Source organism: Chlamydotis macqueenii, chromosome Z (genome assembly GCF_036417535.1).
Source record: "Chlamydotis macqueenii isolate bChlMac1 chromosome Z, bChlMac1.mat, whole genome shotgun sequence".
Classification (NCBI taxonomy): domain Eukaryota; kingdom Metazoa; phylum Chordata; class Aves; order Otidiformes; family Otididae; genus Chlamydotis; species Chlamydotis macqueenii.
Genome location: NC_141593.1, coordinates 49,511,380 through 49,539,077, shown reverse-complemented (window position 1 = coordinate 49,539,077; position 27,698 = coordinate 49,511,380). Strand labels below are relative to the sequence as shown.

At 43.9% G+C, this 27,698-nt stretch overlaps 1 protein-coding gene and 1 long non-coding RNA gene across 3 annotated transcripts; one reads left to right on the top strand and one right to left on the bottom strand.

Moving 5' to 3' along the window:
* Positions 1–27,371, top strand: PDE6B (phosphodiesterase 6B). Of its 2 annotated transcripts, XM_010120003.2 has the most exons (22): positions 1–791; positions 3,085–3,237; positions 3,572–3,661; positions 6,346–6,486; positions 7,556–7,630; positions 7,722–7,786; positions 9,426–9,492; positions 9,642–9,689; positions 9,861–10,010; positions 10,896–11,039; positions 11,635–11,700; positions 12,325–12,471; positions 14,056–14,163; positions 15,149–15,258; positions 16,230–16,317; positions 16,906–17,006; positions 18,386–18,493; positions 19,244–19,307; positions 20,047–20,121; positions 21,043–21,126; positions 21,408–21,564; positions 22,683–23,933. In XM_010120003.2, exons 1-22 carry the CDS (start codon positions 381–383, stop codon positions 22,739–22,741), a joined length of 2,511 nt encoding a protein of 836 aa, XP_010118305.1. In that variant the 5' UTR covers positions 1–380; the 3' UTR covers positions 22,742–23,933. The 2 variants fall into 2 exon arrangements, with proteins under 2 accessions (XP_010118305.1, XP_086626334.1); XM_086770208.1 differs by lacking the exons at positions 21,408–21,564; positions 22,683–23,933 and adding an exon at positions 27,257–27,371.
* Positions 4,174–6,567, bottom strand: LOC147596329 (uncharacterized). The gene is made up of 2 exons (XR_015261425.1): positions 6,436–6,567; positions 4,174–4,321 (listed from the first exon to the last, which is right to left on the bottom strand). It is a non-coding gene; the product is annotated as an uncharacterized LOC147596329 (long non-coding RNA).
* Positions 27,372–27,698: the final 327 nt, after the last annotated feature.

Below are 27,698 nucleotides of genomic sequence, written 5' to 3'. Positions count from 1 at the left end.
TTGTTGCTGCTGCCTCAATATTATTGTTTCAGTAAGTGTTCTGCTTATCAAGAGAAAGGAGAGTGTTTTCAGATATTGTGAGTACTCCGTTTTTGTTTGCATTTAGATTAAGAAGAAGAAAGTTGACCCCGAGCTCTTGTAGAGGTCATCTAATCTGTTTGGTTGAGAAGATCTGTCCTCCCACAGACTCACCTTCGGCACTATAAAGGAATACCTCTTCCTGATGACTAGCTCTCTTTGCAGTGTTACCTCACCCTTGGTCATTCTAGAAGCAACATCTTCTATTACAAAAATTTAGGAACTACATCAGAAATTAGAGTGCTGTTTGCATAGATCACATCTTTGGACTACTACCTACCACAAGACCTAGGGCATTCACAATGAGCATTAGTGAAGACGACGTGGAGAAGTTTCTTGATGGCAACCCTGATTTTGCCAAGCAGTACTTTGAGAAGAAACTAAGAACAGAGTCCTGCGATAGCAATGAGAGTGAAATCCTTTTTGAGTTGATCCAAGACATGCAAGAAAGCATCAACATGGAGAAAGTTGTTTTCAAGACCTTGAGAAGAATCAGGTCCCTTATTCACGCTGACCGCTGTAGTCTTTTCATGTACAGGCAGAGAAATGGCACACCTGAACTGGCAACAAGGCTTTTCAACATCCAAGAGGGAAGCACCCTGGAGGAATGCCTGGTCTCCCCAGACTGCGAGATTGTCTATCCATTGGACATAGGCATTGTGGGCTACGTTGCACAAACCAAGAAAACCATGAACATCAAGGATGTCAGTGAGGTAGGTTTGCCATTTATTCATTCAATTGGTAGAAAAGAGGCTCACATGCTTAATAGTACAAAGGAGTCAAGAGGTAGCAGGGCATCTCAGTGCTTGGTCAGACCTCTTGCAGTGTAATAGCTAGGTAGCGGAAACCAAAGCACCAGTAGCAAGTCTGTCTGCTTCCAATTGCATTTGTGGAGTGAGGTGAAGATAAGCACATTAATTACATTAGGTGTTAATGCCTGCAAACAAGTGCACAGTCACACTTTGCCTGTGTAGAAGAGACAGTGAGATACAGTACACTGAAGGCACATGGAAATGTCCACACACATTTATATTCCATAAGTAATTGGCAAAGAGAGAGAAATCCTTTACAGTGAGTCTAGAAATGGTTTTCCACCACAAATGACATTTGAAAATGTTTGCTGTCTGATGAAGTGTGGGCGAAGGGCATTTAGAGGCATTTTCATCAATGAGAGGGAGCAGACATCAGAGCAGGTGGGTTAACTGCAACCTGTGTATGGGTGATATTCATCAGAAGCAGCAAGAGACAAACTCTGACCAAATACCTCTTTCAGTAAACACTACACACAGAAATACCAGGGGGATCCAGGAACTTTAATGTTTTATTTCTATGCCTTCATGACAATATTTACCCCCTATACTCCTGGGTTGAATCATGTAAACCTGAATGGCAGTAATAATAATCCGCTTGTTCTAATCATCAGTATAAAACTAAAATCCATGTGACCCAAATATGGCATTTGAGATTACTCCATCTATTGTTTGCTCGTTACAAAGAGGCCATCTGTTTATCCATTCCTTTGTTGCTCAAGTACAAGCATATCCAAATGCTTCAGCAAAAGCTTCCTTGTCCTCCACAGAACATACTGAGACATTGATTTGGTTTTGCAACTATTTTTTTTGGTGGGAGGGGGAAGCATTAGAATGTGACTTGAACTTTTTAAAGCTCACTGGCTTCAGACATTTCTCTGAGAATATGGAAGGATTTCAGTGCTGTGAGGCAAGAGCTGTACTCCAAGTTCAGTGCTTTCGGGCATTGCCATAAGGCAATTCCTCTGAAGAAGACCCAGAGACTAAATGCTTGGTCTACCTCAATTGGCAGGGAAAGACAGCAGTGGGGGAGGTGTAGGGAGAAGATGCATTAGGGAGTGATTATTCCTTCTGGTGCAGCCTTCTGAATGTGATCAGAGCTGTGGGGCTTTTTCTTACCCTACTAGGAGGACTTATAGCTGACAAGTTATTCAGCTGAGCAGGGAGAACATCTTCGGTCAGCAAGACCATCCCTGCACTCCCTATTGGCAGGTGATGATGGTGTCAATAAGGCTCTGTGCAGGTGAGATGACGGGGCATCTGCCTTCCCCACGCTACCTTTTCTCTGCTTTGTTTTCTTCTGTGTTGAGGAGACAGTGACATTCACATAAAGAACAACTGGACATGTTCCCCTTGTGCTGCCGCTATGGCAAGACTGAGCACTCTCCCAGTGGTTTGAATGGCCATTCCCTCATAGGTGACTGCCTGGGCAGCCCAGCCCATAGCGGTGTTATCTGTGCATTGCAACTGCTGCCAAAATGCTCCTTGGACAGAAGAGGGTTGGTCACTCTCAGGGGCAGGAGGAGAGTGCTAGGAACCACACACCATGGATGCTAGCTGCATCTTCCATTGGGATACCTTCCTTACCGTCTCCCATCCCATGCACAAAGGCCCAGCAACATGGGAGGAAATGCCTGGGAGAACATTTTCAAGAGAAATGAGAAGTAGATGGCTTCATGGAGGCTGCAAGCTGCCAGCAGCTTCAGGGCTCAGGCAAAAGCAGGAGAAAAATAAGGATGAGTCAGCTTCCCCGTGACTGTACCAGACAGCACTGATTTATAAACCGTAGCTATGCAGAGGTGCGTGGTAACTGGCTATACCCGCTTCACAGTGTTAATGAGAAGTTGGAGGAAATGATAGAAGAGGTACTATGAAGGATATCAGTGATGTGAGAATGGCCAGAGGAGAACCTCCTTTTTCTGACTGGGTTTGACATGTTAAAAATCATGATTTGCAATATCTTTCCAAAAAGTGAAAAAGTGTATGTGTTGCAGTCAGAAGTCACAGGCATTTATCTTGATACTAGCTTTATCACCTGTACATTATCCAATTTACTGCTAGTTCATTTCTCTTCCTCAATAATTTTTTAAGCAACACTTTCTTTAGGCAGCTTACTTTGAGAGGCTGTGCTTTGACTTGATATTAAGACTACAGATATTGTGGAAAATGCTTAATTTGTAAATTCTCTGTTGAACAGTGTGCCCAGTTCAGTCCATTTGTTGATGAGCTCACCGACTACACTACGAAAAACATCCTTGCGACACCCATCTTGAATGGCAAAGATTTAGTTGCTGTTATTTTGGCTATTAATAAGCTGAACGGCCCACATTTCACCAGCTCTGATGAAACAGTAAGTGGTCAGTAGCTCAGTTTCTATCAAGCAGTGGTCACTTTTGCCATGTAACATACTCTTCTACACTAGGGATGTCTGCTTTAGTGAAGATCCACTGGTGCAAATTTTCCTACAGTGGACTCACTTTCCAGCAGAAGCAGCTTATTATGAAGATGCTTATCTCAGAAATCTTTCAGGGAAGTTACAGTGGGATAAGCCTCATCTCACATTAGTGCAAAGCAAAGCATTTATCTAGGGGAATTACCATGACGTTCCTAAAGGGGTGTTATGAAATCCAGTATACACAAGTCTGCTACTGCATTCAACTCAATCTCATTGTTTGCCTTTTCAGCTTTTTCTGAAGTACCTGAATTTTGCCTCCTTGAACTTGAAAATTTATCACTTGAGTTATCTTCACAATTGTGAGACTCGAAGAGGCCAGGTAAGAGCAAAAATGCAGATTGGGCCGTATCTCAAAATCAAATCAGTGTGTTCTTTTGATGTCAGAGGTGTAGCTGACATGGTGCAGAAATTTGTGCCTGAAAAGCAGAAAGAAAAAGCTTCTCTCATCCACTTTCAGATACTGCTTCTTCTCCAGAGTGCTTCATTAGTCTCTCTTCCTGCTGCTGTTGGCAAAACTGCAGGAGCTGACGCAGTGGCACCAGCTTCAGCAGGACTGAGTTCCAGATGTTTTGTTGAACTCAGGCTATGAAACACTGTTGGCGTATTTAACCACTTCAGCCAGCAGCATCAAGAGATTTCCCAAAACAATTAAGAATGTGGCATTTTTACCTTATCCACTTATTAAAAAGTGCTATTGACTTTCTTCTTTAGTGCCAGTAATTTGATTCTCATATGCCTGTTGTATTGGCCTTCCTCAGTAGAAATAAACATAGAGGAGGGTTTCAGGGTATTCTGAATTGAAACAATTCAGCCACCATTCTTTACCATGACTTGTGTTATGAAAGGACTCTCAAATTTATTGGGATGGATGTGAATCCATGCAATCACTTTCTGCAGCAGATGACTGGATGTCATTGAAGAAAACATGCAATAGCTTCTGTGATCTTGGCAGCCATGCTCTTGTCTGCAGTGGTGGTTCCTGTGGAGAATAAATGCTGGTTTCAGCAAAATGGATGCAGAATGAAAGTTTATTTTAGAAGCTTTGGGACAGTGCTTATACTTACTAATTCATTATCTCTTGTGCTTTGTCTAATTTTGTTCAGTAATCAAAACCATGAAGGTGATACAGCCATCTAGCAATGCTGAGTTATTAAACTGAAGTAGAACTAGCAAAGGTTTATTCTGGTTGAGGGCTTAGTAGTAGGGCTAGGGAAGGTAAGGAAGGGGCTAGAAGATAAAGTGGAGATCCAAGAGGTAGAAGGTCTAATGTCTCCCGCAGGGTGCTCTGGTCTGTGGCTGAACTCAGGAGTCCTGTGTTCATATATCACTGCTCTGTCAGCAGGTCCCACAGAAAGGAAGGAAAGCAAGAACGAGATGCAAGACAATCTGCTAGTTCTAAACTGAAAGAAGGTAGATTTAGATTAGACGTAAGGAAGAAATTTTTCACAATGAGGGTGACGAAACACTGGAACATGTTGCCCAGAGAGGTGGTGGATGCCCCATCCCTGGAAACATTAAAGGCCAGGTTGGACGGGGCTCTGAGCAACCTGTTCTAGTTGGAGATGTCCCTGCTCCTTGCAGAAGGAATGGACTAGATGACCTTTAAAGATCCCTTCCAATCCCAGCTATTCTATGATTCCATGATTCTATTCTATCTATAGTTCAACTGGGAGACCTTTGGTCATCTAGATCTAAAGGTCTTTGTGAGAGTTAATATGGTGCATTGTGTTAGACTTAGAAGTACTGAAGTATAGAGTGAGCAAATTACATTCTCAAAGCAGGTCTAGGATTTTAATATTGCAAGTCCCAGCTGCAAAGACTGGGGGATACTGTAAGTAAAATGGCTTGGGCAAAGACAGTTCAGTCTGTTTGTGCTCAGATACTGTGTAAGAGTCTTATTAGAAGACAATATAATATATTTTGCTCAACTTCTTTACATCATTCCATGAACCGGCCATTCTTCAGGTGTTTCTTTCAGTCCTCCTCACTGGGCTTGTGGCTTTCAGCATTACTTATTGCATGCTGTAAAATGCCAAAAAACCCCATTGCTCATTTTCCTCTAATGGTTTGTATGACAACACCACTATCCTATCTGAGGGATGCTCAGACACTGGACACCTCAGACTTTATAGGAGTGGCAGAGTTGTCTCAATTTATGGATTAGAAACAGAGACTGATGCAGCTGAGAATTGTCAAAAATATCTACTAATACCCAGTGAAGAGGTGAGACACAGTTTTTCTGATCGTGGCCATGTAACAGTACTTCTTGTTCAAAGCACAGGCCCGGTCAGCTTCAGGTAGCAGTTCTCAGTGCTTTTGAAGCACTGCTTCTCATGTCTCCTGGACTCGGAGAGCAAAGCACACACATTCAGATACAGGCTCACATGCTCTAGCTCAGCTAGGCAATTGCATAGATGGCTTCCTTACCAGTTCAGAGAAAACTAAGTTTTCTGTTAGGCCCATAAAGACCCTCCTTGTGCCACCAGAAGTACTTGCCTAACTCACTGCATAGCCTCCATTTTCACAAATGAAAAAGTCTAACAGCAATAGCTTTCTTAAGGGCGTGGGATGGGGAAAAGGATCGTATGCTGATGTGCACACAAAGCAGCTACGCCAGCCTTTGAGGAAAATGTTAATTCAGATATTCCAACTCTGACCTCCATAATTTGCAGCACTTTTGGTGTTAACTGGTTTTGGATGCAAGATTTTACTTATGGGTATAAAATGTAAGTGGAGTCATCTCTTTGTCTGGTGCTACTACTTTTTTGTGCTATATTTTAAAGACTGGACTTTTACATAGCACTCCATAATGACCTAACTCTTCCTCAGAGTGCATTTTTCCCTAGTAATTCCCAGTGGGACTAAGCAATGCTATTACATTTTGTAGTATAGGTTGCTACTGCACTTTTCAGGAACTGTAGTATAAAAACTCAATTGTTTCCTTGTTGCTCCAAACACATTTGGGAAGCCTAGCTCTGTTTACATTTGGATTTCATCCTGCAGGTGCTGTTGTGGTCAGCTAATAAGGTTTTTGAGGAACTGACAGACATTGAGAGGCAGTTCCACAAGGCTTTTTACACGGTGAGAGCATACCTGAACTGTGACCGGTACTCAGTAGGTCTCCTGGACATGACGAAGCAGAAGGTGAGTGTTCACATCTTTGTACATATTTTTGCATTGCTGCTATCCATGGAGCAGTTATGTGCAGAGAGTTTTGCTGGGGCAGCCAAAGTGCAAGCTAGCTTTGACTCATTATTCCTGCTTTGGTTGGCTTTTTTTTTTCCCATTATGCAAACAAAGAGCCTGGGATTAAAAAAAAAAAAATAAAGAGAGGGAAAGGGAAAGGTTTATCACTGGAATGGGACTGTTGAAGGAGCCAGAGGCTGGAAAGACAATGGGAGGGCAAATGTGTCTGACCATGGCAATCCAGGTCAAAGCTGGCAACATAAGCACAGCCTCACAAAGTGTGGATGTCAGAAGTCCAGTGAGATACCAGTGGAAACCCCCAGCAAGAAAGCAGCCACCTTCCTCAAGGACTCATCCATGTGCACGTTGTCCAGGCTTTTAGGTGAAATTTGGCTTAATGAAAATAAGCTGACAGAAGCGAAGTTACTTGGTTACTTTGGTAGGATTGTTTGCACTTTTGGCAAGCTTTACGCAGGGGGTTACATACATCCTTGTCATAGGAGCCCTTCTTTATTCCCTGGTCAGACTGATTGAGGCTAGCATGGACATTAATCTCCACCACGTTGCCAGATCCTATATAGCATGCTATCTTGTGAAGAGGTGTATTAAAAGATCATTAGTGTGCTAAACGCACTTTGATCAGCATTATAATGTAGTCTAAGAAAAACAACAAACAAAAATTCTCTTTAGCAAGCTAGCAAATAGTAGAACAGCCTTGTGGTCACACTCTGGAAAATGAAGAACACATAAAATATTGACTTAGCCTTTTGCTCTGGGAGTACAGCCTGTACTGTTCACTGAATGAAGCAGCATCCTGTTTATAGGCAGTGTGTGACTGTACACAGCCATGTAATGCACTTGACACTTCCTGACTCAGATATGCCCTGCCTAGTATTTAACTAGTCTTATTATTTCATGCCTTGTTTACACAGTACCAAATCCAGCAGGGTAGAGCAGTGGTTACTTTGAGGCTTAGGGCAGAACAGACTTTTCTACTCTAAAAATACTTCTTTCTTTTTAAAAACAGGAATTTTTTGACCTGTGGCCAGTCCTGTTGGGAGAAGTTCCCCCCTACTCAGGACCTCGCACCCCAGATGGCAGGGTATTGTGAAAACAAGAGTTCTTAAACCCTCTCCTGTCTGGCTGGATTGCCTTACTGCTGATTTTAACACTGCTTTTCTTTTTATTTGTAGGAAATAGTTTTTTACAAGGTCATTGATTATATATTACATGGAAAAGAAGACATTAAAGTCATCCCGTAAGTGCCCAGTTTCTGTATGCTAGGTACTGCCACAGAGTGTAGCTAAAACCAAGGTTCCCTGTGACTTAAAGACATTGATGAGGAGACCTGGAGTACTGCGTCCAGCTCTGGAGTCCCCAGTATAAGAAGGATGTGGACCTGTTGGAGTGGGTCCAGAGGAGGGCCACGAAGATGATCAGAGGGCTGGAGCACTTCTATGAGGACAGGTTGAGAGAGCTGGGGTTGTTCAGCCTGGAGAAAAGACTCTGGGGAGACCTTATAGCAGCCTTCCAGTACCTAAAGAGGACCTACAAGAAAACTGGAGAGGGAATTTTGCCAAGGGCATGTAGTGATAGGACAAGGGGTAATGGCTTTAAACTGGAAGACAGTAAGTTTAGATTAGACATAAGGAAGAAAATCTTTACTGTAAGGGTGGTGAGGCAGTGGAACAGGTTGCCAGAGAAGTTGTGGATGCTCCATCCCTGGATATCTTCAAGGCCAGGTTCGATGGGGTTTTGAGTGACTTGGTCTAGGGGAAAGTGTCCCTGCTTAGGGCAGAGGGGTTCGAACTACATGATCTTTAAGGTCCCTTCCAACCTAAACCATTCTATGATTCTATGATATGTAAAGGACTGATAAAAGACTGAGTAAGAGAGCCAGAATTTAAGTTGATGCTTTGATTCACTTTTCTACAGGGCAAAGATTTTCTCTAGGACATTGGGATCCAAAAGTCGCTGCAACCAGTGATTCTTTCTAGATGTGAAAGTGAACTGCCTTGACTGCCTTGATTTTGCCAGTCTCCTTGCCAGGCTGAGGTATCACTCCTCCTTGGCATCTTACCTATGGCAACCTGGCATCCAGGTTGCCCTTGTGTTGAGGCACCTGCTATCCTAGCCCTGGCCCTCACCTCTCTATTGTCCTCCCAACCTCTCATGGTGACTCCTGCTGCCCTGCCTATCTTCCAGCTTCCCTGTCCAAGGTGCCCAATGCTTCTCTGAAAAATTCAATGGCAAGAAGAAAGGGTGGTTTTCAGAAAGAGGTTGGAAGCTGGAGGCTTCTACCTGTTCCATCTTATCCTCTGGTCACTGACCCCATTTCAAGGCTCTCTGGCCTTTCCTCCTCTCTCGACACCACTGTGAGACTCCCTCTTTCTGAAAACCAACCTTTCTTCTTGCCGCTGAATTTTTCAGAGAAGCATTGGGTATCTTGGACAAATCTTACCTTACAGGAGTTTTGCCCAGTTCTGGCCAAACTCTGCATCAATGTAAATGCTGCAAGAAAGGCCTCCAATTGCTTAGGTATAGCAGTGTTCAAAATTTCTGGCTGGCAGATGTTCTTAGACAGGAACTTCCTTTTATCTTCCTCTGGTCTGAAACATAGCCCCCACTCCCAGGAATGACTTTTTTTCTTAAGTCTCCGCAGACTGTCATATTTTATGAGTTATTCTGTATTGAATACTTGAAGGAAAAGCATTTACTTATGTGAAAAATTTTTGCATGCATACATGGGTCCTTTGAAAGTAATAGGACTGTTTAGTAGCTGAGGGTGAAACATGTAGACGTGGATTGTGCCATCAGCTCAATACATTTCAGCTCCATTGTAATTCTTCAGTAAACACATATCCTTAATTTCCTTTATGTGTTTTTCTTTTATTCAGAAATCCTACCCCGGATCACTGGGCGCTAGTTACTGGACTGCCAACCTATGTGGCAGAAAGTGGATTTGTAAGTACTTAGGCTTCATTAAGGCTTTCTGAGATGAAGCCATACTAATACTGCTTTCTTATATAATTTTTCTCATATAATTTTTTTTTTTTTATTTAAATTTCTCATTGCCTATATTGTAAAATTTTTTCTTTTGTGTGATCCCCTAGATTTGCAACATTATGAATGCTGCTGCAGACGAGATGTTTAATTTTCAGGTACCGTGAAAACTTCCAGTCCCATCAAGGATTCTACTTTGCTTGCAGAAATGTAACTTAGACTCAATATTAGGCATATAAATATTTATTTAGCCTGCAGTCTTGATGTAAAATGGGAGTGCTGATGTAGTTAGAAAAACATAGTGTCTTTCTGCTTGCTGTTGCTTCAAGGAAGGTCCTGTAGATGAATCAGGATGGACTGTCAAAAATGTTCTCTCCATGCCAATAGTCAACAAAAAGGAAGAAATTGTTGGCGTTGTCACATTTTATAACAGAAAAGATGGGAAGCCATTTGACGAACAGGACGAGACCCTCATGGAGGTATAGTTCCTTGCTGCAACTGGAAGTAATTCATATGGTTGAGAGAGGTCACTATTGCTCATTGTGCATCTGCAAAGCATCCCCCAGTGTTTTGCAGCTAAGTAAGTTTCTTTGTTGCTTGTAGAGGTATTATGCATCAGCTTGAAAGTTTTGAAAGAAACTGTATGAAATACAGGGGAGTTTTGGTCTTGAAAACGCAGCTGTGTTTGCACCATTTTGTTTCAGCATTCTTTGACTGGACACCTAGCCATAAGCAGTTACGATGTGCTAACATGACCATTCTGACGTGTGTTCTCGTACACGGCAGCTAGCTCACACTGCCTAGGCAACAACTTTGAGAAATTACATGGAAATTGTCTGTGTAGCTAAGACACAAAGGATGGCCAGTTATTGAAACTACCAATGGAAGCTGTAATTAAAGACCTTGCTGCTTAGAAATGCTCCTGTGCCAGTTTCAATGCAATATAGGTATTGAGCACTTGGCATCTCTTATAAATCAGAATGTTTCCTGAAATAGACTGCAAAGAAACTCAATACGAGGGTTCCTGATCTGCTGTCACCATTGTGACACCAGCCTTTCCACAGGCATGGAGACACTTGCAACAACACAGAAATAGCTTTCCATATGCTGAACTGGACAGAGGGTCCTTGAACCTCCACAGCATGGATGCTCTGGAGGCCTAGGCAGATTCAACAGTTGAGGAGCTGCTCTGCTGACGAGCAAGTAGTGGTTGGGAACAAAAACATAGTTGCTTATTGCTAGACTTGTGGCCAAAGTGGAACTTCTGTTTCGCTAAAAATATATCATGCAGTGTTACATTTCTGTGTCTTTGAGGAAGAGATGTTTTGGTTATTTCACCATTTCCTTCTTTTCTCCTCACCAAGTCCTTGACACAGTTCCTGGGTTGGTCTGTACTCAACACAGACACGTATGATAAGATGAACAAGCTGGAGAACCGGAAGGACATTGCTCAGGATATGGTGCTCTACCATGTAAAATGTGACAAGGATGAAATCCAGGAAATTCTGGTAATGCCTCGCAACATGCAGCACACCCCCAAGTGTACTGGCCTGGCCCATGGCTTACAGCACAGACACAGGTCTCCCATGCCATGGAAATGCTTCCAGCCACCACTGTGTGGAGGTAGCACCCAGAGCTCTTGTTACTGCACAGCAGCAGAACAAGTCTTTGTCGTGTTTCTGTGGTCTCACTTCCACCTCGGCACGCTGCCACACTGTGTCCTTTCTAATTTCTTCCACAAAGCCAGCCCTGGAGGTGCTGCTCACACAGGTGCTACTCAAGGCAGGGCTGTAGGGGTGGAAGAGAAGCTGAATTATTCCGCAAAACCTCCTTAGTGCAGAGAATGTGGAGTTAGAGGACCCAGCTGGGACACTGGCTCTAGGGCGACATTTGCAAGTGGGGGAAACACCAACCAAAATCAAGGAGAGGGAGAACATTTTTACCATTTTTACCAAGAATGGGCTGAAAGACCAGAAGCAGAAGTAAGGTCCAGGAAGAAAACACAATTTGTGTATGAGAACTGCCCAAGATTGCACCAAAGCTGCACAGTACAAAGTCCAGTGGGGTTCAGCCATCAGTTTAACACATCCATGCTCTTTGCAGCCAACGCGAGAAAAGCTGGGGAAGGAGCCAAGTGAGTGTGAGGAAGAGGAGCTGGCAAGCATCCTGGTAAGAGCAATGTACTGCTGGAACAGACAGCCCTAGCAATCAAATATTGCCTGGGTGGATGCAGGGAAGAGTTCCCAGTGTTGGCACACTGGTACACATCGGCAGGGCACCTGGTGAAGGGTGAAGGCAAAGCATGCCCTGCCCTCCTCTGCTGTGTGAGTTTGAGGTTATTATTACTCAGATGGTAGCAAATGCCTTCCCCAGCTCCCGGGGAGTACCTGCTGTCTGCCACTTTACTTCAGGGGGTTCAGAGTCCATCTGGAAACGCATCAGCCACCTTGATTTGTCATGGATTTTTTTCTCCAGGGTAAATACAGAGGGCTTGTAAGTCTTCTCCTGTAAGGCCTGTCAAGTTTGGAGTCTCCAAACTACATCAAATCAACAAGAAAAGTGCTTAACAGAAAACAGTGTTTCTTGCAGTTAACCAAACATGCCCTCCCTCTTTCCACCACCACTGAGGGTGTTATGAAAAGCTGCATTTCAATCTATTTATGGATTACATTCTAAAAGTAAAAGTTCCCAGAAGTATCAGACTGCTAAATTTTTATTAAGCAAAATTCATTCCAGGGGTTTCTCGGAATGGCGTATATAGCACAGCAACAAACTGCCTCACCTCTTTTACAGAAAGAAGAACTCCCAGGGCCCACCAAGTTTGAAATCTACGAGTTCAGATTCTCCGATTTTGACTGCACTGAGCTGGAGCTGGTGAAGTGTGGCATTCAGATGTACTACGAGCTTGGCGTGGTTAAAAAGTTCCAGATCCCACAAGAGGTAGGAGCTGGCAACACCCAGGGAATCCCATCTTGAATGGTCAGCAGATTCCTCACATGGCTGAATTCCCCATGCATGCCCTGCATAGTTTGTGGAGTGGCCAGAGATCTGGGTTCACAGGGGCTTGCAGGGAGAGGGGTCTGTGTCCTGAGCCCTCTTGCTCTGCTGAGGGAAGGGAAATCCCTCTCAAAGCCCCTGATAGCTACATGCGAGTTTGGAGCATGAAGCTGGACTCTTCTGCTCTGCACTGTCTGCTACAGGTGTGCGTTTGCTATTGGGTCTCTATGGATGGGGGCTATACCATGCAAAAAATTGGTTGCATTTGCTGCGTCTAATGCCACTGACAGCCGGAGTGTAAAAGCAGTTTCCAGGCACAACATGGGGCAGCACATACTTGTATACATGTTTAATTTGCTATAGTATGTATCCTATAGCTTTCAGCCAACATACGCTGAAACCCACGTTTGCAGGTCCCTCTGCTCTTTTTCCTCCGTAAACATGGACGTGCCTTCATTCGGTGCAGTTGGTACCAGCAGTACTGATTACAGGAGTGGTGTGACCCTGTGGGAACAAGGACCCCGTAGTCCCTGATGTGCAAGTTCACGGCTTTGGTCACAGCTCAAGTCCCTGTAGGACTTGAGAAACTGGCATTTCAGCAGCTCTGCTGCCGCCCCACGGGTTTTCTCAGCACATCATGTGAGGTTTGCTTCCATCTAGTGGGACTTGGACGTAACTGCAGGAAGAGCTTTCACCCTGGAAAGGCAGCCTGCGAAGTAGCTGAAGGTGAAGGGCTGAAGGTGAAGGGCTCTGAATGGGAATTACGTGCTTCTTACTTATAGCATGTAAATGTCAAAAAGTGTTAATAATATCTAATCTGGAACAACTAACCCCTGATACAGGTGTGAAAAACAGTCATTATTTGCTGCCACTCTGAGCGGTTGAGAGTTTTAAAAATGAATGCTCATTCGTTATTAATTTGCTCTCTAATGAGAAAACCTGTACAGCTACAAGAGGCAGTACAGATGGAGGTGTAGAATACAGAGGGAAAAAACCAGCTTGTTACTTAATGCCCTACATTGTAATTGTTTAGGTGATATACACACCACCTATCTCTACATGTATGGAGCCATATCTCTTGAAGAGACATATCAATATTAGTAAATAACAAGATATGGGAGGGATAAATCTTAGAAGTGACAACATGAAGAAACGCAGAAAGTCAATAAATTCACAAAGAGTAGGATGAAATCTCTTTTCCTGTAGACATTCCTGTTTCTTGTTTCCCCCACAGGTATCTCTGTAATTTTATTTTTCTTTGAAAATAAAAAAAAAAGAGAGAGAGAGAAAACTACATTAGAAAGCAGAAAGCTGTATTTTAGTGTCCCCTTTAGCTCTTTACTAGGCTTTACTATAACCTCACCATCAGGGAAGCCTGATGATATTACAGCTTCTGATTCTTTTCTGGGGCCACCTCTGTAAAGCTGATCTGAACCTCATCCATGATGCCTTTACATAGTTTTTACTGCAAGAGCAACAGGCAGCAGCTTCATCACGCAAAGTGACATCCTCTTTCCAAATTTGCAGGTTCTGGTAAGGTTTGTGTACTCTGTCAGCAAAGGCTACCGGAAGATAACTTACCACAACTGGCGCCATGGCTTCAACGTTGCGCAGACCATGTTCACCCTTCTGATGGTAAGGTAACACCAACCCAGTTAATACTGTGGCACAGTTTTATTTACAGGCCGTCTTCTGTTGCACCCTGGAGATGTGCTGGGCTCCCTTTGAATGCTGGTATGGGATAACAGTTTGTCACTCCTAGCACAGATCCTGCTAAATGAATTCTCTGTTTGCCTTAAGTGGCAGTCCTTGTATTACACTTAAAGCTGAGGCCAATACTGCCCAATTAATTGAGTGCTTTAATTCTAATAGGTACAGATGTGTATAGTGTTGAATAGCCTCCAAATGAAATCCTTCTGCAGGGTAGAGGAGACTTCCCTTCCTCCAGTAGTTTCTGACAGTAAGAGCCAGACTGAAGTTGGCTGGCTGGGATGGAGACAACCTCACACTTTCTATTTCCAGGCAGGACAGACACAGGTGTAAGTCTGTCGCTAGTGGGAATATGGCAAGTGCTATTTCTCCCATGGTCTCAGGGCAACAGGTGCCCCAAAAAGAAAAACAGGAGTCAGACTGCTGCACCACACCAGGGATCACCAGCACCAGGAGCCAGTGTAGGTGGTATGACCTACACAGCTGGCAACAGAATTATGCCTATCACCCCTGGAAAATCCTTTAGGTAATTCAGCTTGGAGACCCCATCACTCAGAGAGATGCAGAGCCCCTTTGCAAAGTACTTTGTGTCCAGTGACTGGAGGGTTGCTTATGAGGACCTGGGTGTCCCTAGGGCATAAGGCTGCTGTAGCAGCAGGTAGCCAACATCGGAGGTGGGCATCAAGCACATATGCATGACACACATGCCTACTTGAGTCTGAAATGTTTTGTTTCCAGCTGCTTCCTCATTTTAATCTAAGTGTACTGTGTATTGCATTTAGCTTCACAAGTATTTTCAGTTCTTCTGGACTGATTCCATGAGAAGACCCCCAGCACAGAGCAGTAACAGCTCAGTACCTTTTCCTGTAAGAGATAACTAACAGACAACATGCAAATTCTCACCTTCCAGACTGGAAAACTGAAGCGTTACTACACAGACCTTGAAGCCCTTGCAATGGTAACTGCTGCTCTGTGCCACGATATTGACCACAGGGGAACCAACAACCTCTACCAAATGAAGTAAGCACTTTCCTACCACTTCAAACCATTTTCTGTTGCTCTCACATGGAGTGGGATCTGGCTGTGATCACAGCAAACAGCTCTGTTTTGTACAGAGGGGTAGCAACCTGCTTTTGCAAATAACCTAGCTTTTCACCTTGCTACAACACTTGGGCTTATGCTTTGCCAGTTTGGAAACCACAATTTTGCAGTGCTCTTTGGGGCTTTCTTTACTTCCTAGCAAACCTCCTTTGATTAAAGCAACACTCTACGTTACCGTTACAGGGTGGAACAAGTGCAGCACAGGCATTTAGTAGCCTGAGCATCATAGAAAACTCAGGATGCCACCAGGAGCATCCTGGATGTAAGAAGCCTGCTTTTTGCTGGAAGGTATCTCTGGAGAAAGCACCATACATGGCACTGCCGTTACCACCTGCAGAAACAAAACACCTATGAGTATGAGGGTACTGCTCTCAGTAGGTAGTTACTACCTACAGAAAAAATAGTTGCATAATTTCATTGACCAGTCAAGCCTCTGTTGCTCACTTAAAGTAGTGTCAGATCACAGCTCTTCTGCAATGCTTGCTGGCTATACTGCCTTATTGTTTTCTGGAGCTTTGGAAAAAGGTAAGTCAGGCTGGCTGGTGTTTTGGATACAAGAGGGTCTTGCTTTTCAGTTAGGATTGTCCAAGAACATGTAGTTACTCAGGAATTAAACAAGCTTATGATGCTGAGTAATAACCGGCCAGTCATAAACAACATTTTGCGTGAAATTTGTAGTTGGAAGACTGTTCTATACAGTGTCCAAATAGTTATAAGCAGTGTCACAAAAGTCTTTTACTAGACTGAAATCGTTAGCTATTAAAAAATATTCTTAAGCCTTTTAAAATTAGTTGAACTTGTATGTATGACAAAATAAAATATAAAATGGGACACTTCCTTTTATTTTAAGTGCTGCACTAACATCTGTAATTTTTCCTTTATGCAACCAGATCTCAAAATCCTTTAGCTAAACTTCATGGATCCTCAATTTTAGAAAGACATCACTTGGAATTTGGAAAATTCTTGCTCTCTGAAGAGGTTGGTAATGAACTGTAATGTAAGGACATGAACACTTTACTTTCAGGGAAGTTTTTTCAGCAACAACAGAGTTGCCAGCTTAGCACAAGACCTTTCTCTGGTGCAGATACCTGAGGAACTGCAGCTGCCATACTCCCCAAGTACTCTAGGCTCACCCGGGACCAAAACATATAGCCTTCTTAAATACATGCCTTGGTTTATTCAGGACCCATAACGTTATCCCCACAGGAATAAGTTAAATACAGGATTGTCCTCCTGTTGCCGCTCTGACAGGGCCATGGCTGACACACTTTCCTAGCTAACTTTTAATTTCAGGCAAATTCACAATGGGGCCAGGGAACAGGGTTTGGGCACACACTGTGTAAAAAGCTTCAGAAGACTGACCCTGTTCAGTGGACAAAAGTGGAGACTAGGCACCAACACATGGTGAACAGGGCTAGCCACCCTTGCACCTTAGGGGAGGAAGCTGAAGCTATTAAAAAAAAAAAAAAAAACAACAAAGTGAGCATATTTGAGAAAGTGAGATGGGCAGTAACTCACAACAACACAGAGCTTGGATTTCGCAGCTCCCTTTGCTTTGCTTTTCAGTCACTGAATATATGTCAGAACCTCAACCGCAGGCAGCATGAGCACATGATTCACCTGATGGAAATTGCCATTATAGCAACAGACCTGGCACTCTACTTCAAGTAAGTTGGTCACGTACACTGTCTGTGAAGGGCAGAAAGCAGCTGGTACTTTACAAAAGCAAAATGTGATGCTTTGCTCTGAGAATTCCCTTGTGCAGCAATCCTCTTCACAGACACTGGCTCTGGGAGGCTGCCTTTAATACTGACATCACAGCTCGTGGGAAGAACTCAAATTGTCCAAAAGAGTTTTGAACTTCTACTCATTAGATCACATACATGACTTTTTAACCCTCTATTTCCAGCAAGGCGATGCTATATGATCCCTAATTTCTTTTTTTTTTTTTTTTACCTAGCACTTTAGCACTAAAAGATGTCAAATAAAAATGTCAAATAGCCCAGGCAGGGCTACACTAACTTCTCTGGGAGAGCAGTGCAACTCAAATAACAAGTGGCCATTGTAGGTGAATATCCAGTTCATAGTCTATTTCACACCCAAAAGCCAAAAATGCCAAACATCTTGGAGCAGCATGTGCTGACTCCCTGGGATGTAAGGCTGGAAGTCAACAACATATGACTTCCTAGTTAGGAAGGAGATTTCAAAATACGCTTTTGAAATACAGTGCCAAGACCAGAGACTGCTTCTGTGTTTTGCACTGAAGAATGATTATGCAAAATATAAACAGTCCATGAAAGAGGAATATGAGGGAGGGTGCAATACCCAGACCTCTTACTCTGGAAGTAGGGTGGCTATCTGGGAGCAGATGCCACCACTTCCTTACCTGGTGGTAAGGTGATCTTCGCCCTCCTTAGTCCACAGTCTGCAACGAAGGCTTGGTTGAGATCAGTCTCGGGTAAAATTATACAGACACAATACATAATCAAGTCACTTTGTGAATTTGGCCTAAATGTTGTGTCTGCTAGCATTGAAACAGCAGATTTTTCCAGATTTCATGTCACTCAAAATGTGGGAGTGTTGTATGTAAACACCTCCCTAGAACTTGCTACATATATTTAGGTATATAAATAAAGTTGACAAGGTAAGACTAAGTATATAAAGCTAGGTAGCTTTACAAATACTCCAGCCAGCTCTAGGTTTTCTGCAGTTTGCTTAACATTCAGGGGAAAAGCCTGTTTTTGCTGCCAACAAAGGTGGAAGCGTTTCTTAGCTGACATAACTTGCAGTAGCTCATTCTTTCAAGTTCCTGCTCAAGTCTCACCACTATACTTATTTTTAAGTCATTTACAATAGTTTTTCCTACTTAAGAGAGGCAAGTGATGGTGTTTGGTTTTGTTGGGGGCTTCCTTGAGGACCTAAATACCAGGACAGCAGCTACTGGAAACCCTTCTGGAAAAGTTATCAATACCAGGATCAGCCATCTGTTTTAACAAATTTGTTTCTTTGTTTTGGAGATTTTATCTTTTTTTTTTTCTCCTCAAAGAAAGAGAACAATGTTTCAAAAGATCGTTGACGAGTCTAAGACGTATGATAGTAAGACTGCCTGGACTGAATACCTGTCTCTGGAGACAACAAAGAAAGAGGTTGTCATGTGAGTAATCAGCTCCGGAAAGGTTAGTGATGCAGTCACCTAGTGAGAGCTCCAGAACATGCTTTGCATGACACTTAGTGCAAAATCAGCACATAATACTTTACTGTCCACTCAAATCTGATCTTCTGGAGAAGCAGGGAAAAAACAGGGAAAAAAAGCTTAAAGTGGTTCTTTGTCCAGATAAGAGACTGAGTTTGGACTGTTCTTCTGGAAATAAACTGCTAACAAGATGCAGGATCCCTTTTGGCTATATACTCCTACCAGACCACCCTGTAGGCCACAAGCAGGGGCACGCTGCAATGGCACATCTACAGGAATCCAGTCCATTAGTTGCTCTTCCCAGTGGCAACCAATGGGAGTTCCACAATGCTGTTGTTTTGACCAGAGAGACGCTTTGCAGGATGCTTTGCACTGGTGATGAACTACACCAGCAACCTGACTGCAGTCTGTACTGCTACACCTCCATGAGGGAGCCAAAGATGTCATTTCAAAGTCAAGAAGTTCAGCCCAGCAACGACTAAAGCAGCAAACATCCCAGTGCCAGAGCAAGCAGTTCCCTAATGTAAATCCATTTTAACCAAGACAGCAATCCCATCAGAGCCAAGGCTGTAACTGCAACATGTCTTTCTTTGTCTATCACTTCAGCAGGGAAGAGGGGATACCTGACAGTATCAGGGTATGAGCATCCTGAGCGTGCAATGGGTAGGATGCAGGCTGTAGAGAAGAAACTAATTTATTTCCTGTTTTTAGGGCCATGATGATGACTGCATGTGATTTGTCAGCAATCACAAAGCCTTGGGAAGTCCAGAGTAAGGTCAGGTGCTGTTAGATTTCTCTAGCTTATATTTCAAAGTAATGCAATTTCCTAAGCTGCCTAGAAGCTAAATCAAAGTCTCCTACCAAAACTACCAAAAGGACTTCAGAATAACTATGGTATTGATAGGTAAACCAAGTAGTGAAGTAGTTGTGAATTCTGTAGAAAATTCATGATACCAAAAAAAAAATAAGAGAAAAAACCCCAAGTATTTAGCTCCTTGGGTTACAGTGAGGTTTTTTGGCACCTAATGTAGGGGTTGTTTTTTTACAGCAATACCTGCTCAGTTGTTTGATTTTCTTTATGAGTTCCTTCCTGAACTGTACTTGAGCAATTGCTAAGTAAGAAACATGAAAATTTAAAGGAGGATAAAAGAAACAAAACCCACCTCCCTGTTCAGCATGGAGAAAGGACAGCTGAAGAAATCATAATAGGCAGCTACAACTATGACCAAGAGACATATTATCCTTGAGGGGGACACATTGGAAGTGTTTCTTATTAGGTGAGCAGTGGACTAACTAATGAGCTCCAGTGCAATAAGGTTGTTGAGCTGTTACTAGATGGGTGCAGTCCCATCGCCGCTGCTGCCTTTCACAGGATAAAGTCTGGGGCTGGGTTTGGTCATGAAGCAACAGAGGGGCTGGAAGTGAGATTTGCTTCATGGTGGAGACCTGAAGCACATCAAGTTATAAAGCCAAAGTCGGTGCTAACTTTTCTTTTTCCCTGCTTGGCAATGTAGGTAGCTCTCCTGGTAGCAGCTGAGTTCTGGGAGCAAGGAGACTTAGAAATAAGCGTCCTTCAGCAACAGCCTATTGTAAGTACCATGCGAGAGCCAGGCAGTTCATTTCAGACAGCAGGTCTCAGCAGAAACTTACCACAAGCAGTGCTGCTCTCAGAGCACTGTGACTCTTCCTGAACTCACCATCCTGCCAAAATCTGTTGGAAAAGTGGGTACTCAGCTAGGGAAGACCCTTTGTGACAGAGCCTCTTGTCCAGCTCTCCATATAGTTAAAGTCCCCATAGCTGTGAACCAGCAAGGAGTGACTGTCCCTCTGGAGACTTTGTGCTGGTCCCTTACAGAGAAAAGGAAAGTGAAATACATATATTGTAGAGGAGAGCAGAGTTTCCGATAAAGAGAAAAACTACAAACACAAACTGCAGAGTCCAGAAATTATTTCTGGTAAATAGAAGTGCCTTAAAGCAGTGTTTCATAACATATTTTTCTGCTACAGTAACAAATACTTAAATTTGACATTAAAAGAGCCCAGAGTCATTCCTTGATGCAGCCTCCACCTGTGTGATTTGGGTTTCCTTTAAGCAGACTTTCATACACCCCCTCTACCTACAGAGGCATCAGAAATTATGCAGTAAGCAAAAAGGCCTTGTAAGAATATAATTTAATTTTCAGTTATCTTTTAGAGAATTGAAAACCTCTTCAGCACTTTATAACATGAAATTTGTCTCATGTATTTGGTGGAGAGGTGCAACTGGAAAACTCTCTGTCCTTCTCATCCACAGACACTAAAAGAGCTGTCTAAAATTTCTGCTAAAATGGCAAAGGAAATGAGCCCACTTCACTCTGCAGCGGAGGGAGATGGCTGTGATGGACAGCCTTTATGGATGACATGGCAGAACTGCCAGGCTGACACAAGAAGGCAGCTTTGGGGAGAAAATAGAGGTGTGTTTTTCAGGGAATTGTTCCCATAAATCATGGTGAACTTTTGTCCTCCCACAGCCCATGATGGACCGGAGGAAAGCTGCTGAGCTTCCAAAGCTTCAAGTGGGTTTCATCGACTTTGTGTGCACATTTGTCTATAAGGTATGCAAAACCCACCCTTGCACACCCCATCCTTTTTAAGAGGGGTTCAAATCCCGGGTCAGTGAGTCCCGGTGCAGCAACACTACTCATGGGAAGAGGGACAGGTTGAGGAGACAACAACTGCCCCTCTCTGGGTCACTTCAGCATGGTCCTTCTTTGCACTGTTAACACTTCCCCTACATGAGCCAACCTGAGAAGCAAGGTGTTGCGGTCTGTTCTGTGACATGATGAACAAGCACTGCCTCTGCACTGTGTTGTGCTGACAGGTGTGTTTTGGTTAGGAATTTTCCCGTTTCCATGAGGAAATTCAGCCTATGCTTGATGGGCTGCTGAATAACAGAAACGAGTGGAAGACCCGTGCTGATGAGTATGATGCAAAAATGAAAGCTCTGGAGGAAGAGAAAAAAAGAGAGGAAGAGAAAATGGCTGCAAAGAAAGGTCAGAAACAGTACTTAGCTTTTCATTCCTAACTCAAAAACATACTTATCCAATACTTTCCAAGCTTTGCTGACATGGCAAAGGGTCGGATTCCTAGAGCAAGTTTCCTCTATGTTGCTCCACTGGCAAGGTTGAAGACACCTTGTCTTCAAACCTGACACTATGACAGGCTGTCAAAAATGCCACCTGCTCAAATGCCCAGGAGCTAGTGCCTGAGAAACTAGTGAGACTACATTTAGCGCAGTTGCCCATGCAGCTGGAGACAGCAGAAAGTCCTTTACAGTATACGTATGTCCCTGTAAAAGAGCAGGGAGACATCCCATTGTACACAGGGTCTGCCCAAAGGTCATGAAGCAGAAGAGGTTAAGAAAAGCTAACACACTCCAAGGAAGAACACTTGAGGAATTACAGTTCACCCCATTTCTAGCCCAGGTTAGGTACAACCTAGAAGCAAGCAGTAGTAGTAGTACCTAGTAGCAATATATATTGGTCAAATCTGTTTTTCTTCTTCTGTAGGCCCAGCCTGACTAGCACTGAAATCCATCAGCTGCAGTGGGCTTTGGGTGAAAGTTTGTCTGATAGCCTAAGGTTCAGTTTGACTCTCAGGAAGGTGGAAACAGAAGGCTCTCCTGGCCTCTCCCAAGTGTCTGAGCAAACATCCGTCAGAACTTGGTGCTTCCACTCTACAGAGACTGCATCTGAAGTCTCCTTTTGTTCCAAAGTGGACAAAAATCCCAACAACCCGTGGGGTTGAAATTCCTCAAATGACACAGTTTAGAAATTATTAGAGCTGTCTAGATATCTTATCTCAGCTTAATTCACAGCAATTAACTTAAAATACCAAAAGTCAGTGCTTTAGGTACGATTTGGAAAATTTCTGAAGACTTATTTCCTGACACTGTAATGGATATTTAAATTAGAAAGGTTTCTACTAGCTCTAAAACACTCTTTCCAAGTAGCCTTACAATTACTTTGTACATTAAACAGCTCTAGATATGGGTACTATAGGTATGACCTATGATCACTAGATAACTTTAAAGTGCTAAAAAACTCCTGTAATGACTGAGAAGAACATTTATGACTGTACCTCTAATTCTATGTTTCTTTTTATATGGCAGATGGAATAACCTGTAATGGAGGAACAGCTCCAGCTTCCAAAACCTGTAGCATACTTTAGACCTATTATCAATGCAATATATGCCACCCAAAATGAGAATGCCCACACTTTTTAAAAAAAAAAAAAAATCATGGCATACAAATGCGATCCTGATTGGACTGTTCTGCTACTTTAATTAGGCTTACGACCAACCAGGGAAGGGCTAGATCTCGTTTGCCTTAACTGCATCTCTTCCTGATGGTGAGGAGCCAGTTCTGTCCTGTCTCTTGCTTCATTTAATGCACCTGATGTCAGATGGCATTTGGCAAGTCAGAACAACATTTGGCCCAGTAAGTCAGGTTGCATGACTATGGAAGATCATTTCTCCTGCACTGAAACACTTCTTACCCCAAAGCTGATGGGGCCAGTTTAATTCATATCCTGCTCCATACAACCCCATGTAATTGACAATGCATGCAACCATAGGTGCCAGAGTAGGAAAACTGAAGAAGAGCCAAATTTATCATATCTAAGCCTGTATCTGTTAGGATATCAAAAAGAAAACTGTGGGGAAGGATAAAGCATGAAAACTGACCATGGTAAACTTTTGAACTGCTCTAAAAAGTTCCAATTCCATGTAAATCCAAGAAACAGTCACAAGATAATAGTTCTGCACTTATGTCAAGAATTTGGATAGGTTGCTGCTCTAAAGCATGGAGCCATTCGTGCAATGCCCAGTAGCTGTCATCTTCACGAGCAGGATCCACACTGTGCGCTAACCGAGGCTTGCTCTGTTAACAGGTGATTGTGTTATCATTACCCATTACAGTTTCAGTTACAGTTACCCAAGCAACCTGAATCATAGCATTTCCTAAATTTGTTCTGTTTTGCCTCGTCATGCCAATGTTATCTAGTGCAGTCCTTTTCCGATCAGTACCAACCCTCCTTCCTTTCCTCCTCCTGTTCTGAGATGTCTGGTTTTTAGGTTCCCCTCCAGACTTTGAAAGACTGATGACTTGTACTCTTTTATTTCAGATAAGAGTTAGTTTTCATGTTTATTTATGCAAACATGTTAGAACATTTAACTACACTCTTGTAGCAGTAGAGACACCCTTCTCTGATCCTCTTTCTCTCTTTTTTTAAAGTATTTTAAGATATGTTTTGCTGGGGATTTTCTTCTTCTTCTTCTATTACTCCTGCTACCTTCAGTGCTTTTACCCTTCAGTATCTTGTTTTGCATTACAAAAATACTGCAAGTAAAAGGAAAACTAGAGCTGTGGTGGTACCTGGTGATCATTAATCCATGTCTCAGTGTAGTAAGGAAGATGTAATCCTCTATGCAGCAATTCTGTGAGCAGCAAGTTGTCTTTCATGAAAATACAGAAAGCGGCCCACTTGCATGAAAGCTAAATACGCCACTAGTAATTATTTCATGGTGTGTGTCTCAGTTTCATTAAGAACCATGTAGGAGGCTTTCATCATACGGTGTACGAAGTCTAGCAAGTCACTTTTTTCAGCGGGAAAAATGCCACAAGGTTATCATGTTGCAGAGTGATGAGCAGTGGGTTTTTAAAGATCACTGTACACTTAAATACTAAGAAAAGCTCCTTATGTCCTCACACATCTTCTGGGAAATCAAGCCAGAAGGCTAATCTTCCTGCTACCTGCTCCCATTGCGAGGTGCTGGGAGCGGCACAGGGTGCTCCAGTGGGGCATCTCACACAAGGAATGCACGGTGCCTGCCCAGAGTGCCCAGCAGTGCTGGCAGGATGCAGGGCTGTGGGCAGCCGTGCCTCATCTGCCTGCATGCACCTGGGAGCCCAGCTCTCCCTGCACAGTGTCAGGGCAGGTGTGCTGCCCTGTATTTCCAAGAGGGACCATGCACGCATGCAGAGGGGTGTCCGTGGGTAGGAGTGCCAGTGGAGGAGACTGTTTCTCACAGATGGCCCGTTTCCATGGGAGCAGGAAGATCTCCCTTCTGCAACAGTGGTGCTGGGGTAGCCCAGGAGCCCCTCTACAGCAGGGACCTCGTGTGTGTGTGCCACAGGAAGCTGTGGCCCACCAGTGGGGACACGGCAAGCCTCCTCCCTGTCTCCCCACCAGCTTGTGTGTCCCTCTCTGCCACTCCCCTGTCTGCTCATGGCACCTTGGGCACCCCAGGCAGAGCACACAGCTCCATTTTGTTGGACCATTTCTGTACATCGCATGTCCTAGCTGCTCTGCAGCTGACTGCCTCTCATGTCGCTGCGGGAAGCTGCATGCAGCAATCAGAGAGCAGTAGGAGAAACAGCAAGCCAAAATCTTTCATTTCCCCCCTTTATTATATCAGTTTCTGACAGATACGATCTGTAGGTAAAATTTCTTTCACTACAACTTAATCTCAGTGGCTGCAGAGTTCTTGCCTGTCTTCTGCACAGAAGTTACATCTCAGCTGGACAGTCATCAGTAACTTTTCCTTTGAGGGGAAACATTTGTGGCACGAAGCTGAAGTGATACTTGCAAGTCCATAGGCAAGCAGCATGTTTGCACAGGTGGAGCTGAGAGGAGGTGCAGGGTGGGGTGAAAGGACTGGCAAGATGACATACAGCTGCAGTCTGAAATTATCCAACAGTAAAGTGCAGGGTAGCACTTGTCATTCATCCATGGTACCCTGGGATAGGGTCCAACCCCTTGCCTCCTGGGCTGGCTTATCCAGGGAAAGCATTAATGGCACAATGCAATACCCCAGAGAGGTGCAGCTGGCAGGAGGGAGTAAACTCTTCCCTCCCCACACCTGGGGAGATGCTGTGATGAGATGCTCCATCTGCTGCTCACACTGTCTTCTCGTCTGACACAAAGGTCATGTCCAGCCACAGCAGGTACAGTCCAGAGCTGCGGGCAGTCTGCCCTTCCCTTCTGCACCTCACTGTGGCTCTCACTCCCACTGCATAACACACGCTGAGTGTCTGAGGAGAACACTGACTTTTTCATACTATGCAGGCCAGGTGATTAATTTTTTTTTTTTTTTTTTTTTTTTTGTCAAAAGGGTACTATCTAACCACATAGCCACTTTGCCAAAAGATTGAGAAGATTGAGATCACTGTCTTTTCTGGTCAGCAATTCCTTATTACAGATGTTTCTACATCTTGTTGTCCCATCGCAACCACACCACTTGCAATTTGCTTCCCACTGGAGGCATTATCCAGTTAGATGCAGGTGAAACCTGGCATATTCCCACCTGCAGTGCTCCCACTTGGCAGCTGGGAGCTGGCTTCCTGGACTTACTGGGCATGGAGAAGGGAAGGGCCAAGAAATAGATTTTTTCCAGCATTTTTTTGAGGCCTGAGAGAAAAGTGATGCCATTGTAACACAATTTCAGGAGAGGTTTCCTGACCAATCAGCTCCTTGTTGAGTGCTGTAGAGCAGTTTAGCTCTGTTTCTGGTGTATTTGACTTTACCCTAGGGAGTTGTTTTCACCTCTGACTAGATGCAGCTGTCAAACCTGGTGGGTGATGAGAGGGGACCTGTTTTGTGAGTGCCTCACTGAAGGAGATAGTGCATACAGACCTCCATTCTCAGTGAGACTGGTGGGGAGGTTTCTCAGAGAGCAGCTCAGGAGTGGAGAGTAAATTTTCGCTCTATGCAGAAGAAGGGGCTTGCCTGAGTGGGAAGCTACCTATGGATTTTTAATGCCACGACTTGGCCATCATCTCCTGTCCCAGATGGAAGGGGTAGTACAAGCTAACTCAAGATAGGGTCTTTTTGCTCTGCTTCTGAAAAAGGGCACATGGTGCCCTTCAGCTGTTACCTCTGCTGGACCCTAGTCCACTGCTGCGGCTGCTGGTCGGTTGTGAGTGGAGGGGCACGATCTGGCACCGACAGAGATGTGGGAGCAGAGATGAGGCCTCTGCTGCTGGCAGAGCTCTGAGGGTGACAGTTCCTGCAGAGAGGGAAGGAAAAACTGCTGGGGAGAGTGGAGACTGTGGTCTTGTCTTCAGCCACCTCTCACACATCTGGGAGAAGTGTTCACTGTCTCTTCCCAGCTGGCTACAGTCTGACTCCAACTAAGGCTGGGAAATGCGGCACCCCTCCCAGGGAGGCTGGACAGGAAGAGCTCAACCTCCACCCAGCTCTTCAAAGGAATGGTGCTGAATGCCACAAGTGGGGTATGGATCCCAGCTGCACCCTCCAGGCAGATGGGTTGCATGTCTTGCATTCAGCAGAGTGGCTTTCTCCTTCGGACAGCTCCAGATCCTGTTTAAGAAAACCTCCGTGAGAGCGCAGAGAGTATTGGACCCAAGCAAGATTTTGTTGTTGTCTGGGCTGAATGTGGCTTGCATCTATCACAAATGCTTGCAAGAGAAAAACCTTTTTTTCTCTGTACCTCTTCCTCTACTCCTTCCACAAAACCTTAAGGTGGAGTATGGGTAAGATTAGTAAAAACATTCAGTCAATAGAGACACCCTCTCGAGCAGCAGCAGAGCACTAGAGGAATCAGATAAACCTAGTTCCAGCAGAAGACAAAGTGGCTGCAGTGTTTTCCAGATTACAGGGTAAACATGGAGGATCTTATCTCTCATTTAACACATCCATCTCATTTTTTTCTCTTATCCCTAGCAATCTGGAAAATAATTCATGCCCATTATTTCTGCAGCAGTCTTCAGATTTATCTCCAGTCCATTCTCACATTCCCTCCCTTCCTCTAGAGGCAATTCTAACGGCTTTCTCAGGATTGCAGAAGCTAAAGACTGTGATTTAATTCCTTCAACTGCAAGCAGTCTGATCATGTATGATCCAGGAAACCACTATTCAGCAACACTACCCAACCACGTAAGTGTTCTTAGTCTGCTGCAGGCGCAAAGCAGAACTCTTTCCCTTTGCACCTTCAGGTGACTGCTTCCAAAACTGATAATCAGATGGATTATCTTTACTTTCCATGGGCTTGCCTCTCTCTTCCCTGTGTTTTATCCATGAAAAAACCAAAGCTTTGGATCCAAACATCTGTATGAATCCTATTCATAGGACGTGTATGAAATGCAGTAACGAAGCCTGTCACAGA

Bases quoted from the DNA above. Each gene is read 5' to 3' on its own strand.
- PDE6B (XM_010120003.2), top strand. From the start codon at position 381: ATGAGCATTAGTGAAGACGACGTGGAGAAGTTTCTTGATGGCAACCCT. The intron at 11,701-12,324 runs GTAAGAGCAATG...CCTCTTTTACAG, and splicing joins AGGAGCTGGCAAGCATCCTG to AAAGAAGAACTCCCAGGGCC. The intron at 14,164-15,148 runs GTAAGGTAACAC...CTCACCTTCCAG, and splicing joins CCATGTTCACCCTTCTGATG to ACTGGAAAACTGAAGCGTTA.